This window comes from Zea mays, chromosome 6, assembly GCF_902167145.1.
Source record: "Zea mays cultivar B73 chromosome 6, Zm-B73-REFERENCE-NAM-5.0, whole genome shotgun sequence".
Taxonomy (NCBI): Eukaryota; Viridiplantae; Streptophyta; class Magnoliopsida; order Poales; family Poaceae; genus Zea; species Zea mays.
The window spans coordinates 165,800,983-165,816,994 of NC_050101.1; the positions used below are offsets into that span (position 1 = coordinate 165,800,983).

The following is a 16,012-nucleotide window of genomic DNA, read 5'->3' on the forward strand; positions in this document are numbered from 1 at the left end:
ATCAAAGCAACCAAGCTAGCCGAGAAGACTCGCTGGACCAGCTGGAGGAGGCTCGGGACAGGGCCTTACTACACTCGGCGCGGTATCAGCAGTCCCTGCGGCGCTACCACGCCCGAGGGGTCCGACCCTGGGACCTCCAGGTGGGCGACCTGGTACATCGGCTGCGGCAAGACGCCCGAGGGAGGCACAAGCTCGCGCCCCCCTGGGAAGGGCCATTCGTCATCGCCAAAGTTCTGAAGCCCGGAACGTACAAGCTGGCCAACAGTCAAGGCGAGGTCTACGGCAACGCTTGGAACATCCAACAGCTACGTCGCTTCTACCCTTAAGATGTTTCCAAGTTGTTCATATACCTCGCACCCACGCAAAGTTTAGTCAACAAGGAAGGGTCGGCCTCGCCTCGGCAAAGCCCGACCCTCCCGCGGGGGCTAAAAGGGGGGAAACCCCCTCTGCGTCAAAATTTTCCTCGAAAAAAGATCTCTTTTACCAGAATATCTTTCGTGCTTTTTGACTACTTCGAAAAGTGGGTCCTGGAAACGACGGAGTACACGTAAGCAGCCAAGGCTGACCGAGCCGAGGGACTCCTACGCCTCCGGGATACGGATACCTCACTCATCACCTTCTGCGATAAGTAACTCGCGTTCGGATAAAGTGGCTCCGCGGATCGAACAAGTCTTTACGTTCGGAAGCCCTTCTGCCGAAGCGATCCTTCGAGCCTTCTCGACCGAGTCGGTGACAGGGCCTCACGGACGGGTGAAAGTACGCGTAAGCGGCAAGGCCGACCGAGCCGAGGGACTCCCACGCCTCCGGGATACGGATACCTCACTCATCACCTTCCGCGAGAAGCAACTCTCACTCGCACAAACATCCCTGTTACCGACAAAAAGTCCAGATACTCGAAACAAGAGGAAAAGAGACGCAGCTTTACAACGCAGCGAGGGTGTGTGTTCTGGCCTCGGCGGCCGCACAAGGCACACGCTACAAGACAATCTGATCCTGCAGGCTCGGGTCTTGACGCTGGAAGGGGGCAGCAACACCCTTGGTATCGATGACACCTTCGGCGAGGCCCGACCTAGCCGCGGACGGCGACGCGGTCCGAGGTTCTCCGCTCCGAAGGACGACGTCATCACCACGCCCGGGCAATCGCTGCCAGGGACTTCTCCGGGAATCCGGCCCGAGCAGGCGGCTCGGCCGGTTACCCCTGGGGCCTCGGCCAACCATCTTCCAAGGGCGCCAGCCCGGTCCGAGGCCTCGGCTGATCAACTCCGACATCGGTCCTGCTAACGGACAACCCGGCTAGGCTCCGGCCAACCAGGTTTCATTCTCGAGCCGACTCCGCCTCTGTTCATACTGATACCGCTACCCCTGGCCTCGGCTCGTCGAAGAGCGACCGAGGGGTTTCTTTAACTAAGCTAGAGGAGCCTCGGACAGCAAGGCCGACCGAGCCGAGGGACTCCTACGCCTCCGGGATACGGATACCTCACTCGTCACCTTGACACGGGGCGACTCATGCTTGGTGAAGCGATTCAGATAATCAACAGACGAGTCTTAGCGCTCAAAAATGAGGAAAAAACACGGCTCCGTGCCGACGTTACATACATGTTCAGGCCCCGAAAGCCGTAATGAACAAAAAACACCGGCATTCGAAGTGCCGTTACAAACGGAACTCCGGTTCCCCCCTCCGCAGGTACGAACAACCCCACTCGACGGGGGAGAGGCCTGCGGAGCAACAGAAGACCGACGAACGGCTTGTCGTCGCCCGCCCCAGCAGCGGCGACGATGAAGACTTCTGTCCCGGGGGGCTGAACAGCAGCAGCGATGACCTCAGGGCGGATGCTGCTGCCAGGAGGCCCCCGCCCATGCCCAAAACTCGAGAGGCAAGGACGGGCAGAAGGCCGTAGAGTTGGAGGTCGGTCCGCGGGTGGCGTCGGCAAACTCGTCGGCGGCGGAACCTCTTCCAGCTGCCGTGGCGGGAGGCGGCACCGGGAGCGGCTCCGAAGTCGCTCGGCTCAGCGAGCCGGGCACGGTGCAGCTGTCATCACCACGGACGGCTCCCGCCCTTCCCCCTGATCATTGAGGGAAGGAGCGGGCCACCGCCCACGCAGGGGCCGACCCCAACTCGGCACACTCCCCTCCCCAGCACTAGTGATGAAAATCCTTGAGGCTGAGGGAGGGGCAGAGGCCGCAGCCCGGCTCGCTTTCCCCCCACCATCAAGCTGGAGGTCACCATCTTGGGTGACCGCCGGTGGAGGGGTGCAGCCGGGCTGCATGATGAAAATCCTTGAAGCCGAACGATGGCTGAAAGGTACCAACTCCCACGGAGTTGCGTTCCTCCAACGATGAGGCGAAAAGACGGCGGGTTCCCCCCATCCGGGGGCTTGGAAGGTGGAAAGGCGCGGCGCATAAGGGAGCGAGAAGACATGGTCGCCTTACGAAAGGGGTCGCCCTCCTTTTAAAGGCAACTCTCCCTGCTTGCGCCCCCAACCGTCACGGGTTGGGTCTTCTCCAACACGCTCCAAAGCCCTCCCCTGCGGCGCGGGGGCTGGGTCCCGCATGTCATGCAGACCGGCTCCGAGCAGAAGAAGCCAAACCGCCGCGCGTGGTGCACGCAACCGCCCAGCGGTTACAAGTGACCCTCCACTTTTGCCCAGACCAACGGGCGAAAGAGGCGGGCAGCCATGCAGGCGGCATGCAACCGCGCCAAGTGGACGCACTTCTCCGACTCCCGACACGCCAGCATGGAGGCCCAGGCCCACGCGTCGCGCAACCGGCGCGCCGGATGCTGCATGCAAGCAACTGTACCGCCTGTGCCACCACCGCGCCTCCTCGATTGCGGAACCAATACCGCGACTCGAGGCGACCCAGCGCGCGACCCAGCAGCGCCAGCCTGACGCAGCGGCCAACGCGACCAAAAGTGGGCCGGCAGTAATGACGGTGGCAGGCGCGCGGGAGCAGCGGTCACGTCGTCAGCCGAGCTCACGTCCCATCCGAGGGCAGCAAGAGAACCCCCTCTCATGGCGTGAAGACAACGCGCCCGTGATCCGTTCCTCGAACGGCTCGCGCGCGCAACGGCCGCCCCGCCAACTACTCACCCCGTCGCATTAACTCCGCGGCTGGACAGGCGACGCTTCTGGCAGGAGCAGCAGGTGACGCTTCGCCAAAACAACCGCGCCAAAAAAGGTACGCCGCGTCATTCGGTTTCGTATCCTTTTCCCTTTTTCCTCTTTTCTCTATCTCTTGCGACAGGGACCGGGAAAGGGGGATACCCCGAAAGGGATCCTTCCCCGTGAAGGAACCAGGCTCCGAGCCTCCTTACTGATCAGAGGTTCGAAGGCTGGCCCCCCGAAGGGTTCAACAGCCGCCTCAGATCGCGTGGGCCCTACACCCACTACTGGTCAGAGGTTCGAAGGCCGGCCCCCCGAAGGGTTCCACGGCCGCCTCAGGCTACTCGGGCTCCGCGCCCATTACTGATCAGGGGTTCGAAGGCTGGCCCCCGAAGGGTTCACAGTCGCCTCAGACGCCGAGCGAGGGATGACCAGGGGTACGTTCGATACATAACCAAGGCTCGGGCTGCGCTCCCGAGGTACCCTAGGACATTTCCGAGACCAGCGGGAGCGATCTTGTAACGGAATCCCATCGGAGGGAGGCATCGAGCCCTCGGACCCCGTCGCCAGGGGACCGGGTCCGGCAGATCACCCGCAGGTACTTTTGGGCGTGCCTCTGGGCCCCTAGCCGACCCCCAACGAACGGGGCACGGACGTCCACTCGGATTACCCGCTTGCAGCTCACCGGAGACACCATGTTCGGTGCCCATCGAGGGTAACATGGCGCTCTCCCCCCTCCTCCTTGCGGAAAGGCGACGTAGGGGCGTATGTAAAAAAGCCGAGTCTGTCCCTGATCGCCCTCATCGCCCTGTGCGGAGGCTCGGGGGCTGCTCTCGCAAACCCGGCTCCGGCCGAACCGTTGACAGCGTCAACATACCAGCCCGAGAACTTGGGCCCCGACCGTGCACCCGGGCTACGGCCAGTTCGCATGAGGGAACGACCAGACCAGCCGAAGCATTACGCAAGGCATTAAGACCTCGAAGGAGTGAAACCACTCCTCCGAGGCCTTGGGGGCTACACCCGGCGGGTGCGCTCGCGCGCACCCACTGGAACAAAATGCAACCGAGAAAGGCTGGTCCCCTTGCAAAAAAGTGCGACGAAAGCCTCCAAGCGAGTGTTAACACTCCCTTCGAGGCTCGGGGGCTACTGTCGGGGACCATAATTAGGGGTACCCTCAAGACGCCTAATTCTCAGCTGGTAACCCCCATCAGCATAAAGCTACAAAGGCCTGATGGGTGCGATTAAGTCAGGGATCAGTCCATACGAGCGACTCGATCACGCCTCGCCCGAGCCTAGCCTCGGGCAAGGGCAGCCGACCCCGAGGGGTTTCCGTCTCGCCCGAGGCCCCCCCTTTTAACGGTGGACACATCTCCGGCTCGCCCGAGGCCTTGCCTTCGCTAAGAAGCAACCCTGACTAAATCGCCGCGCCGACCGACCGAGTCGCAGGAGCATTTAACGCAAAGGTGGCCTGACACCTTTATCCTGACACGCGCCCTCCGGCAGAGCTGAAGTGACCGCCGTCACTTCGCCGCTCCACTGACCGGTCTGACAGGAGGACAGCGCCGCCTGCGCCACTCCGACTGCAGTGCCACTTGACAGAGTGAGACTGACAGGCAGTCAGGCCTTGCCAAAGGCGCCATAGGAAACTCCGCTCCGCCCGACCCAGGGCTCGGACTCGGGCTAAGCCCCGGAAGACGGCGAACTCCGCTCCGCCCGACCCAGGGCTCGGACTCGGGCTAAGGCCCCGGAAGACGGCGAACTCCGCTCCGCCCGACCCAGGGCTCGGACTCGGGCTAAGGCCCCGGAAGACGGCGAACTCCGCTCCGCCCGACCCAGGGCTCGGACTCGGGCTAAGGCCCCGGAAGACGGCGAACTCCGCTCCGCCCGACCCAGGGCTCGGACTCGGGCTCAGCCCCAGAAGACGACGAACTCCGCTTCGCCCGACCCCAGGGCTCGGACTCCGCCCTGGCCTCTGCCGAACAACCTCCGCCTCGCCCGACCCAGGAGCTCAGGCTCAGCCTCGGCCATGGAAGACAGACTCGACCCCGGCTTCGGAGGAGCCTCCACGTCGCCCGACCTAGGGCACAGGCCTGCCACATCAACAGTAAGCGCCATCATCACCCTACCCCGAGCCGACTCGGGCCGCAGAGAACAAGACCGGTGTCCCATCTGGCTAGCTCCGCCAGATAGGCAATGATGGCGCCCCGCTAGCCCAGTGACGACGGCGGCTCTCAGCTCCCTTACGGAAGCAGGGGGACGTCAGCAAGGACCCAACCGCTCCGACAGCTGTCCCTCCGCCAGGCTCCGTTGCTCCTCCGACAGCCACGACACCACACCAGCAGGGTGCCAAGATCTCTCCGGCTGCCACATTGGCATGTACTTAGGGCGCTAGCTCTCCCCCCGCTAGACACGTAGCACTCTGCTACACCCCCATTGTACACCTGGATCCTCTCCTTACGACTATAAAAGGAAGGACCAGGGCCTTCTTAGAGAAGGTTGGCCGCGCAGGGACGAGGATGGGACAGGCGCTCTCTTGGGGCCGCTCGCTTCCCTCACCCGCGTGGACGCTTGTAACCCCCTACTGCAAGCGCACCCGACCTGGGCGCGGGACGAACACGAAGGCCGCGGGATTTCCACCTCTCTCACGCCCGTCTTCGGCCACCTCGCTTCCCCCCTTCGCGCTCGCCCACGCGCTCGACCCATCTGGGCTGGGGCACGCGGCACACTCACTCGTCGGCCTGAGGGACCCCCCGGTCTCGAGACGCCGACAGATATCGGCTAATTGATCTTTAGTGTTAATGTATGAAATCTCGATATCCCCCTTTTGTTGGTGATCCCTAAGAAAATGATACCGAATGGCTATGTGTTTAGTGCGGCTATGCTCAACGGGATTATCCGCCATGCGGATTGCACTCTCATTATCACATAGAAGAGGAACTTTGGTTAGTTTGTAACCGTAGTCCTGCAGGGTTTGCCTCATCCATAGCAATTGCGCGCAACAGTGGCCTGCAGCAATATACTCGGCTTCGGCGGTAGAAAGAGCTACCGAATTTTGCTTCTTTGAAGCCCAAGACACCAAGGATCTTCCCAAGAACTGGCAAGTCCCCGATGTGCTCTTTCTATTGATCTTACACCCCGCCCAATCGGCATCCGAATAACCAATCAAATCAAATGTGGATCCCCTAGGGTACCAAAGCCCAAACTTAGGAGTATAAGCCAAATATCTCAAGATTCGTTTTACGGTCGTAAGGTGGGATTCCTTAGGGTCGGATTGGAATCTTGCACACATGCAAACGGAAAGCATAATGTCCGGTCGAGATGCACATAAATAAAGCAATGAACCAATCATCGACCGGTATACCTTTTGATCGACGGATTTACCTCCCGTGTCGAGGTCGAGATGCCCATTAGTTCCCATGGGTGTCTTGATGGGCTTGGCATCCTTCATTCCAAACTTGGTTAGAATGTCTTGAGTATACTTTGTTTGACAAATGAAGGTGCCCTCTTAGAGTTGCTTGACTTGGAATCCTAGAAAATACTTCAACTCCCCCATCATAGACATCTCGAATTTTTGTGTCATGATCCTACTAAATTCTTCACATGTAGATTCGTTAGTAGACCCAAATATAATATCATCAACATAAATTTGGCATACAAACAAATCATTGTCAAGAGTTTTAGTGAATAAAGTAGGATCGGCCTTGCCGACTTTGAAGCCATTTGCAATAAGGAAGTCTCTAAGGCATTCATACCATGCTCTTGGGGCTTGCTTGAGCCCATAAAGCGCCTTAGAGAGCCTATAGACATGGTTAGGATACTCACTATCTTCAAAGCCGGGAGGTTGCTCAACATAGACCTCCTCCTTGATTGGTCCGTTGAGGAAGGCACTCTTCACGTCCATTTGGTAAAGCTTGAAGCCATGGTAAGTAGCATAGGCTAATAATATGCGAATTGACTCAAGCCTAGCTACGGGTGCATAGGTTTCACCGAAATCCAAACCTTCGACTTGGGAGTATCCCTTGGCCACAAGTCGAGCTTTGTTCCTAGTCACCACACCATGCTCGTCTTGCTTGTTGCGGAAGACCCACTTGGTTCCTACAACATTTTGGTTAGGATGTGGAACTAAATGCCATACCTCATTCCTAGTGAAGTTGTTGAGCTCCTCTTGCATCGCCATCACCCAATCCGAATCTTGAAGTGCTTCCTCTACCCTGTGTGGGTCAATAGAGGAAACAAAAGAGTAATGTTCACAAAAATGTGCAACACGAGATCTAGTGGTTACCCCCTTATGAATGTCACCGAGGATTGTGTCGACGGGGTGATCTCGTTGTATTGCTTGGTGGACTCTTGGGTGTGGCGGCCTTGGTTGTTCATCCTCCTTGTCTTGATCATTTGCATCTCCCCCTTGATTGTTGCCGTCATCTTGAGGGGGCTCATCTCTTTGATCTTCTCCTTCATCAATTTGAGCCTCGTCCTCATCTTGGGTTGGCGGAGATGCTTGCGTGGAGGAGGATGGTTGATCTTGTGCATTTGGAGGCTCTTCGGATTCCTTAGGACACACATCCCCAATGGACATGTTCCTTAGCGCGATGCATGGAGCCTGTTCTTCACCTATCTCATCAAGATCAACTTGCTCTACTTGAGAGCCGTTAGTCTCATCAAACACAACGTCACAAGAAACTTCAACTAGTCCTGAGGACTTGTTAAAGACTCTATATGCCCTTGTGTTTGAATCATATCCTAGTAAAAAGCCTTCTACAGTTTTAGGAGCAAATTTAGATTTTCTACCTCTTTTAACAAGAATAAAGCATTTGCTACCAAAAACTCTAAAATATGAAATATTGGGCTTTTTACCGGTTAGGAGTTCATAGGATGTCTTCTTGAGGATTCGGTGTAGATATAACCGGTTGATGGCATAGCAGGCGGTGTTGACTGCCTCGGCCCAAAACCGATCCGGTGTCTTGTACTCATCAAGCATGGTTCTTGCCATGTCCAATAGAGTTTGATTCTTCCTCTCCACTACACCATTTTGTTGTGGGGTGTAGGGAGAAGAGAACTCATGCTTGATGCCCTCTTCCTCAAGAAAGCCTTCAATTTGTGAGTTCTTGAACTCCGTCCCATTGTCGCTTCTAATTTTCTTGATCCTTAAGCCGAACTCATTTTGAGCTCGTCTCAAGAATCCCTTTAAGGTTTCTTGGGTATGCGATTTTTCCTGCAAAAAGAACACCCAAGTGAAGCGAGAATAATCATCCACTATTACAAGACAATACTTACTCCCGCCGATGCTTATGTAAGTAATCGGGCCGAATAGATCCATGTGGAGTAGCTCAAGTGGCCTGTCGGTCGTCATGATGTTCTTGTGTGGATGATGGGATCCAACTTGCTTTCCTGCTTGGCATGCGCTACAAATCTTGTCTTTCTCAAAATGAACATTTGTTAGTCCTAAAATGTGCTCTCCCTTTAGAAGCTTATGAAGATTCTTCATCCCAACGTGGGCTAGTCGGCGATGCCAAAGCCAACCCATGTTAGTCTTAGCAATTAAGCATGTGTCGAGTTCAGCTCTATCAAAATCTACCAAGTATAGCTGACCTTCTAACACACCCTTAAATGCTATTGAATCATCACTTCTTCTAAAGACAGTGACACCTACATCAGTAAAGAGACAGTTGTAGCCCATTTGACATAATTGAGATACAGAAAGCAAATTGTAATCTAAAGAATCTACAAGAAAAACATTGGAAATAGTATGGTCAGGTGATATAGCAATTTTACCCAATCCTTTGACCAAACCTTGATTTCCATCCCCGAATGTGATAGCTCGTTGGGGATCTTGGTTTTTCTCATATGAGGAGAACATCTTCTTCTCCCCTGTCATGTGGTTTGTGCACCCACTGTCGAGTATCCAACTTGAGCCCCCGGATGCATAAACCTACAAAACAATTTTAGTTCTTGACTTTAGGTACCCAAACGGTTTTGGGTCCTTTGGCATTAGAAACAAGAACTTTGGGTACCCAAACACAAGTCTTGGAACCCTTGTGTTTGCCCCCAACAAACTTGGCAACTACCTTGCCGGATTTGTTAGTAAGCACATAGGATGCATCAAAAGTTTTGAATGAAATGTCATGATCATTTGATGCATTAGGAGTTTTCCTTTTAGGCAACTTAGCACGGGTTGGTTGCCTAGAACTAGATGTCTCACCCTTATACATAAAAGCATGGTTAGGGCCAGAGTGAGACTTCCTAGAATGAGTTCTCCTAATTTTGCTCTCGGGATAGCCGGCAGGGTACAAAATGTATCCTTCGTTATCCTGAGGCATGGGAGCCTTGCCCTTAACAAAGTTAGACAAATTTTTAGGAGGGGCATTAAGTTTGACATTGTCTCCCCTTTGGAAGCCAATGTCATCCTTGATGCCAGGGCGTCTCCCATTATAGAGCATACTTCTAGCAAATTTAAGCTTTTCATTTTCTAAGTTATGCTCGGCAATTTTAGCATCTAAAACCGCTATATGATCATTTTGTTGTTTAATTAAAGCCATATGATCATGAATAGCATCAATATCAATATCTCTACATCTATCACAAATAGACACATGCTCAATAGTAGATGTAGAGGGTTTGCAAGAATTAAGTTCAACAATCTTAGCACGCAAAATGTCATTGTTGTCTCTAAGATTGGAAATTGTAACATTGCAAACATCTAATTCTTTAGCCTTAGCAATCAATTTCTCATTCTCATTTCTAAGGCTAGCAATAGAGACATTCAACTCATCAATCCTAGCAAGTAAATCAACATTATCATCTCTAGGATTGGAAGTTGAAATAGTACAAACATGAGAATCAACCTTAGCAATTAATTTAGCATTTTCATTTCTAAGGTTGGCAATAGTGTCATGGCAAGTGCTTAGCTCACTAGATAGTTTTTGACATTTTTCTATTTCTAGAGCATAAGCATTTTTAACCTTAACATGTTTCTTGTTTTCCTTAATTAGGAAGTCCTCTTGGGAATCCAAAAGGTCATCCTTTTCATGAATAGCACTAATCAATTCATTTAATTTTTCCTTTTGTTCCATGTTAAGGTTGGCAAAAAGGGTACGCAAGTTATCCTCCTCATCACTAGCATTTTCATCACTAGAAGATTCATATTTAGTGGAGGATTTAGATTTAACCTTCTTCTTTTTGACGTCTTTTGCCATGAGGCACTTGTGGCCGACGTTTGGGAAGAGGAGTCCCTTGGTGACGGCGATGTTAGCGGCGTCCTCGTCGGAGGAGGAGTCGGTGGAGCTCTCGTCCGAGTCCCACTCCCGACAAACATGGACATCGCCGCCCTTCTTCTTGTAGTATCTCTTCTTTTCTCTCCTCTTTTCCTTCTTGTCGTTATCCCTGTCACTGTCACTTGATAATGGACATTTAGCAATAAAATGACCGGGCTTATGTCATGGGCATCATAGGGAGCGAGAGGCAACAGCCAGGCTGGGATAAGGCTAGAGAATAAGATTGAGATGAGCTGGGATAAGGCTAGAGAATAAGATTGAGATGAGAGAATTGTGGAGAGTTGGTTAGCAGCAGATAAGTCCAAGAAAGTAGGAGTTAGTTGAGAGTTTGTAGGAGAAGTTAGTTAGCCATAGGGCTATTTATAAGCCGCATGGCAGCAGGAAATAAATCAAGCAAGATCATTATCAAACCAATCTCTCTCCCTTGCAATGACCCTCTCAAGCGCCTAGGGCTGCTACCCTAGAACCAAGCCTGCGGCAGAGGGGTATAACCTCGCCGGAGAAGACAACTATCCCCATGGACCGGTCCATGACACCTGGTATCAGAACCAGGTTATCCTCACCACCACCAGCCGCCCATCCCTCACCACCACCAACCGCCGCGCCATCAGCCGCCGCAACGCCCTCCCACCCGCCCTCTCCAACTCCAGATGCATTCACTCGGCTCGAAGAGAGTTTTGGCTGTCTCGCAGAGAAGTGGGATCAGTTCGTTGTGATGTTCCATCGCTACAAGGAGAAGACAGAGAAGGAACTCCAAGCAGCGGTGCGACTTCAGGCGGCAGCGCGAGGGTTCCTGGCACGCCGCCAGGTACAATCCCTTCGTGGGGAGAAGCACCTTGCTGTGGCCTCCAGGGCCACCCCATGGCCGTCATCACATGAGCAGGCTGTGGTGCGCCTGCAAGCCGCAGTGCGCGGCTTCCTTGTTAGGCGGGCGGTGCGGAAGCTGCACTTGCTGATCAGCTCATCGCTGCACCAACTCGCAGCCTGCGCGCCCAACCACCAGGTCTCGTCTATACTTTTTGAAACCCCTGCAGAAGTCGAGATCTGGGTATGCAGCCCCCTGCACGGCCAAAGAGGGTCATCTCCTTCATTCGGGCAACTACCTTGGTGCTGGACAGACCCAACATAAGAACAGGCTGGTTCCTACTTCACCTTTCATCCAACGTGAAGTCCGCAGTTCAGCTCTTTCCTTGGGATCCAGGAGGACAGGAGGACATAGCTGCAGTTCAAATTTATATTTTAGTTCCACAATTATTTTGTATTTTCATCTTAAATAATAAAGGTAAGTCGAGATGTAAAAGGCTTAACCTTAAGTCGTGTCAGGTAAGTCTATGGCAGCTCGAGGACGAGCTGGTCCTCAAGGGAGGGGGAGATGTCATGGGCATCATAGGGAGCGAGAGGCAACAGCCAGGCTGGGATAAGGCTAGAGAATAAGATTGAGATGAGCTGGGATAAGCCTAGAGAATAAGATTGAGATGAGAGAATTGTGGAGAGTTGGTTAGCAGCAGATAAGTCCAAGAAAGTAGGAGTTAGTTGAGAGTTTGTAGGAGAAGTTGGTTAGCCATAGGGCTATTTATAAGCCGCATGGCAGCAGGGAATAAATCAAGCAAGATCATTATCAAACCAATCTCTCTCCCTTGCAATGACCCTCTCAAGCGCCTAGGGCTGCTACCCTAGAACCAAGCCTGCGGCAGAGGGGTATAACCTCGCCGGAGAAGACAGCTATCCCCATGGACCGAAGGTCCATGACAGCTTACCACACTTGTAGCAAACCTTCTTGGAACGGGATTTGTATTCCTTCCCCTTCCGTTGCTTGAGGATTTGGCGAAAGCTTTTGATGATTAAAGCCATCTCCTCATTGTCGAGCTTGGAGGCATCAATTGGTTGTCTACTCGGTGTAGACTCCTCCTTCTTCTCCTCCGTCGCCTTAAATGCCACCGGTTGTGTTTCGGACGTGGAGGGTTCATCAAGCTCGTTGATCTTCTTTGAGCCTTTAATCATACATTCAAAGCTCACAAAATTCCCGATTACTTCCTCGGGAGTCATTAGTGTGTATCTAGGATTACCACGAATTAATTGAACTTGAGTGGGGTTAAGGAAAATGAGAGATCTTAGAATAACCTTAACCACCTCGTGGTCGTCCCACTTCTTGCTCCCGAGGTTGCGCACTTGGTTCACCAAGGTTTTGAGCCGGTTGTACATATCTTGTGGCTCCTCCCCTTGGCGAAGACGAAAACGACCGAGCTCCCCCTCGATCGTTTCCCGCTTGGTGATCTTGGTGAGTTCATCACCCTTGTGCGCGGTCTTGAGAAGGTCTCAAATCTCCTTTGCATTCTTCAACCCTTGCACCTTGTTGTATTCCTCCTTGCTTGGAGAGGCGAGGAGTATGGTTGTAGCTTGAGAGTTGAAGTGCTCGATTTGGGCCACTTCGTCCGTATCATAGTCTTCATCCCCTACGGATGGTACCTGTGCTCCAAACTCAACAACATTCCATATACTTTTGTGGAGTGAGGTTAGATGAAATTTCATTAAATCACTCCACCTAGCATAATCTTCGCCATCAAAGGTTGGCGGTTTGCCTAATGGAACGGAAAGTAATGGAGTAGGTCAAGATGTACGAGGATAGTGTAAGGGAATCTTACTAAACTTCTTGCGCTCTTGGTGCTTAGAAGTTACGGACGGCGCATCGGAGTCGGAGGTTGATGTTGATGAAGTATCGGTCTCGTAGTAGACCACTTTTCTCATCCTCTTGTGCTTGTCGCCTTTCCGATGCGACTTGTGGAAAGAAGATTTTTCCTTCTTCTCTTTGTGGTGAGAAGAAGAAGATCTTTTCTCCTTCCGTTTGGAGGAGTCCTTTTTCTTCTCCTTCCTCTTGGTGCGGGACTCTTCCGATGAAGTGCTCCCGTGGCTCGTAGTGGGCTTGTCGCCGGTCTCCATCTCCCTCTTGGTGTGATCTCCCGACATCACTTCGAGCGGTTAGGCTCTAATGAAGTACCGGGCTCTGATACCAATTGAAAGTCGCCTAGAGGGGGGGTGAATAGGGCGAAACTGAAATTTACAAATATAAACACAACTACAAGCCGGGTTAGCGTTAGAAATATAATAGAGTCCGCGAGAGAGAGTGCAAAACAAATCGCAAGCGAATAATGAAGTGAGACACGCGGATTTGTTTTACCGAGGTTCGGTTCTTTCAAACCTACTCCCCATTGAGGAGGCCACAAAGGCCGGGTCTCTTTCAACCCTTACCCTCTCTCAAACGGTCCCTCGGACCGAGTGAGCTTTCTCTTCTCAATCACTTGGAACACAAAGTTCCTACAAGGACCACCACAAGATTGGTGTCTCTTGCCTCAATTACAAGTGAGTTTGATCGCAAGAAAGAATCAAGAAGGAAGAAAGCAATCCAAGCGCAAGAGCTCGAAAGAACACAAGCAAATCTCTCTCACTAGTCACTAGGGCGTTGTGTGGAGTGTGGAGAGGATTTGATCACTTTGGTGTGTCTAGAATTGAATGCTAGAGCTCTTGTAAGTAGTTGAGAAGTGGAAAACTTGGATGACTTGAATGTGGGGTGGTTGGGGGTATTTATAGCCCCAACCACCAAACTAGCCGTTTGGTGGAGGCTGTCTGTCGTATGGTGCACCGGACAGTCCGGTGCACACCGGACAGTCTGGTGCGACAGCCACGTCACCAAAGCCGTTGGGTTCCGACCGTTGGAGCTCTGACTTCTGGGCCCGCCTAGATGTCCGGTGGCGCACCGGACATGTACTGTAGGGTGTCCGGTGCACCAGCATGGGCGTGCCTGACCTCTGCGCGCGCTGGCGCGCATTAAATGCGCCACAGGTAGCCGTTGGCGCCAGAAGTAGTCGTTGCCCCGCTGTTACACCGGACAGTCCGGTGTACACCGGACAGTCCGGTGAATTATAGCGGAGCAGCTGAAATGAATTCCCGAGGCTGGCGAGTTCTAGAGGCCGCTCTTCCTTGGAGCACCGGACATGTCCGGTGTACACCGGACAGTCCGGTGAATTATAGCGGAGTTGCCTCTGGAATTTCTCGAAGGTGACGAGTTTGAGTTGGAGTCCTCTGGTGCACCGGACATATCCGGTGGCACACCGGACAGTCCGGTGCGCCAGACCAGAGGTGCCTTCGGTTGTCCCTTTGCTCTTTTGTTGAACCCAATACTTGGTCTTTTTATTGGCTAAGTGTGAACCTTTGGCACCTGTATAGCTTATACACTAGAGCAAACTAGTTAGTCCAAATATTTGTGTTGGCAATTCAACCACCAAAATTAATTAGGGATTAGGTGTAAGCCTAATTCCCTTTCAGTAGTACCCCTGGCTGTTGCACCACCGAATGCGCTACTCCTCTAGATACATCGTGTTCGAGGACACTCATACAACGTCAGCAATGGCCATCGTCTCAGCGCACAAGAATTCATGGCCAGTCAGTAGCGACTTACGTGGCAGGTTGGGCTTCAGGTGGACGATGAGCTGGACGACGTGATGGCATCGTCGTCGAATGCGGTGCCCAGAACAACCCGAGAGTCGCCGACGTTGGCGACGACTATGAGGTCCCCCTGCTTGACGATGGACAGCGCGGAGCAGCCGCTCTGCACCGCGTCCAAGCGGCTGCTGCGCCGGAGCTTGTCGTACATAGCGGCACATGCGGCCACGTAGGACTGTTTCTAGAGGTCGAACTGGCAGTCGCCAAGTTTCTTCTTGTCGTCGATGAGCGACCCCAACGCGAGTGTCTCCTGCTAATGGTGTTTGTTCGGGGTTTAAGTAAGAAACATGGATTCATGTTTGGCGTTGGTTTATAAAAATGACTCATAAGTCAGATCCATGGAAAAAATATTACAAAGAATAAATGTCACGCATGCAAAAAAGGAATTTAAGTTGAAAACATTATTCAAACAAAAGAAATTGCATGCAAGGCTCTTCTTTAAATACTATTCCCTCCATCCAAAAATATAATTCAAGAATCTCGGTAATACTTATTTACTACTACGCATTGTGCAAGGGTAGCAGTTGAGCTTGGGGAGAGATGCAGTAGATGTGTTTTCTGTTATAGATGTAGACATAAACACACATGTGGTGTAGTGGTAGCTACTGCTATCATTTGCTTGAGAGGTCGTGGCTTCGAATGCCCTTGGGGCTATGTGTATTTTTTAAATTTTAGCTAGGCGTCGGCTGTACGGGGGAATGAGAATGAGCTTTGCGGGGAGGGGGAATGAGAATGATAGATATAGAATGGAAAGGCAGAACACGGAATGAGTATCTGCTGCCTGTGCTGGTTTAGTTGGCATGTCGTGATTCCAAAAGTAGGAAAGTGTTATCGTCAGTGTAGTTGAAATAATTAGCAGTGACGCTGGGCAATATATATGCTCAACCAAAAAGGGGTTCGGTTTCATCGCTGTAAGCTATACATGCTTCTCCTCCCCGGCCAGTTATATATTTATTTTGAACAGACTGTTGGGCCAGACAGGTTGTTAGAACATGGTAGGTGCACTACTGCATGTGACTATATCATATTTGCATATCTGGCCACTATTTCCCCGCTCCATTGAAAAATAAGCATGTCAAGATAAATATTTCTTTCCCTGATCGTACAAATCCACGACATGAAGAATGATGTTACTACTAATCA

General features: G+C 52.4%; 1 protein-coding gene across 8 annotated transcripts in view; it reads left to right on the forward strand.

Annotated features, from left to right (window-relative positions):
* Positions 1 to 16,012, forward strand: part of LOC118472262 (probable LRR receptor-like serine/threonine-protein kinase At1g06840) — a 35,663-nt gene that overhangs the window by 11,317 nt on the left and 8,334 nt on the right. For 2 of the 8 annotated variants that reach the window (XM_035960205.1, XM_035960206.1), the window contains exon 1: positions 15,777 to 15,864. The exons of the other annotated variants lie outside the window; for them this stretch is intronic. In XM_035960205.1, the coding sequence (XP_035816098.1) occupies positions 15,792 to 15,864 (73 nt within the window). In that variant the 5' untranslated portion in view covers positions 15,777 to 15,791. Of the gene's footprint in view, positions 1 to 15,776; positions 15,865 to 16,012 lie in introns of those variants that run through there. 8 annotated transcript variants of the gene reach the window in all.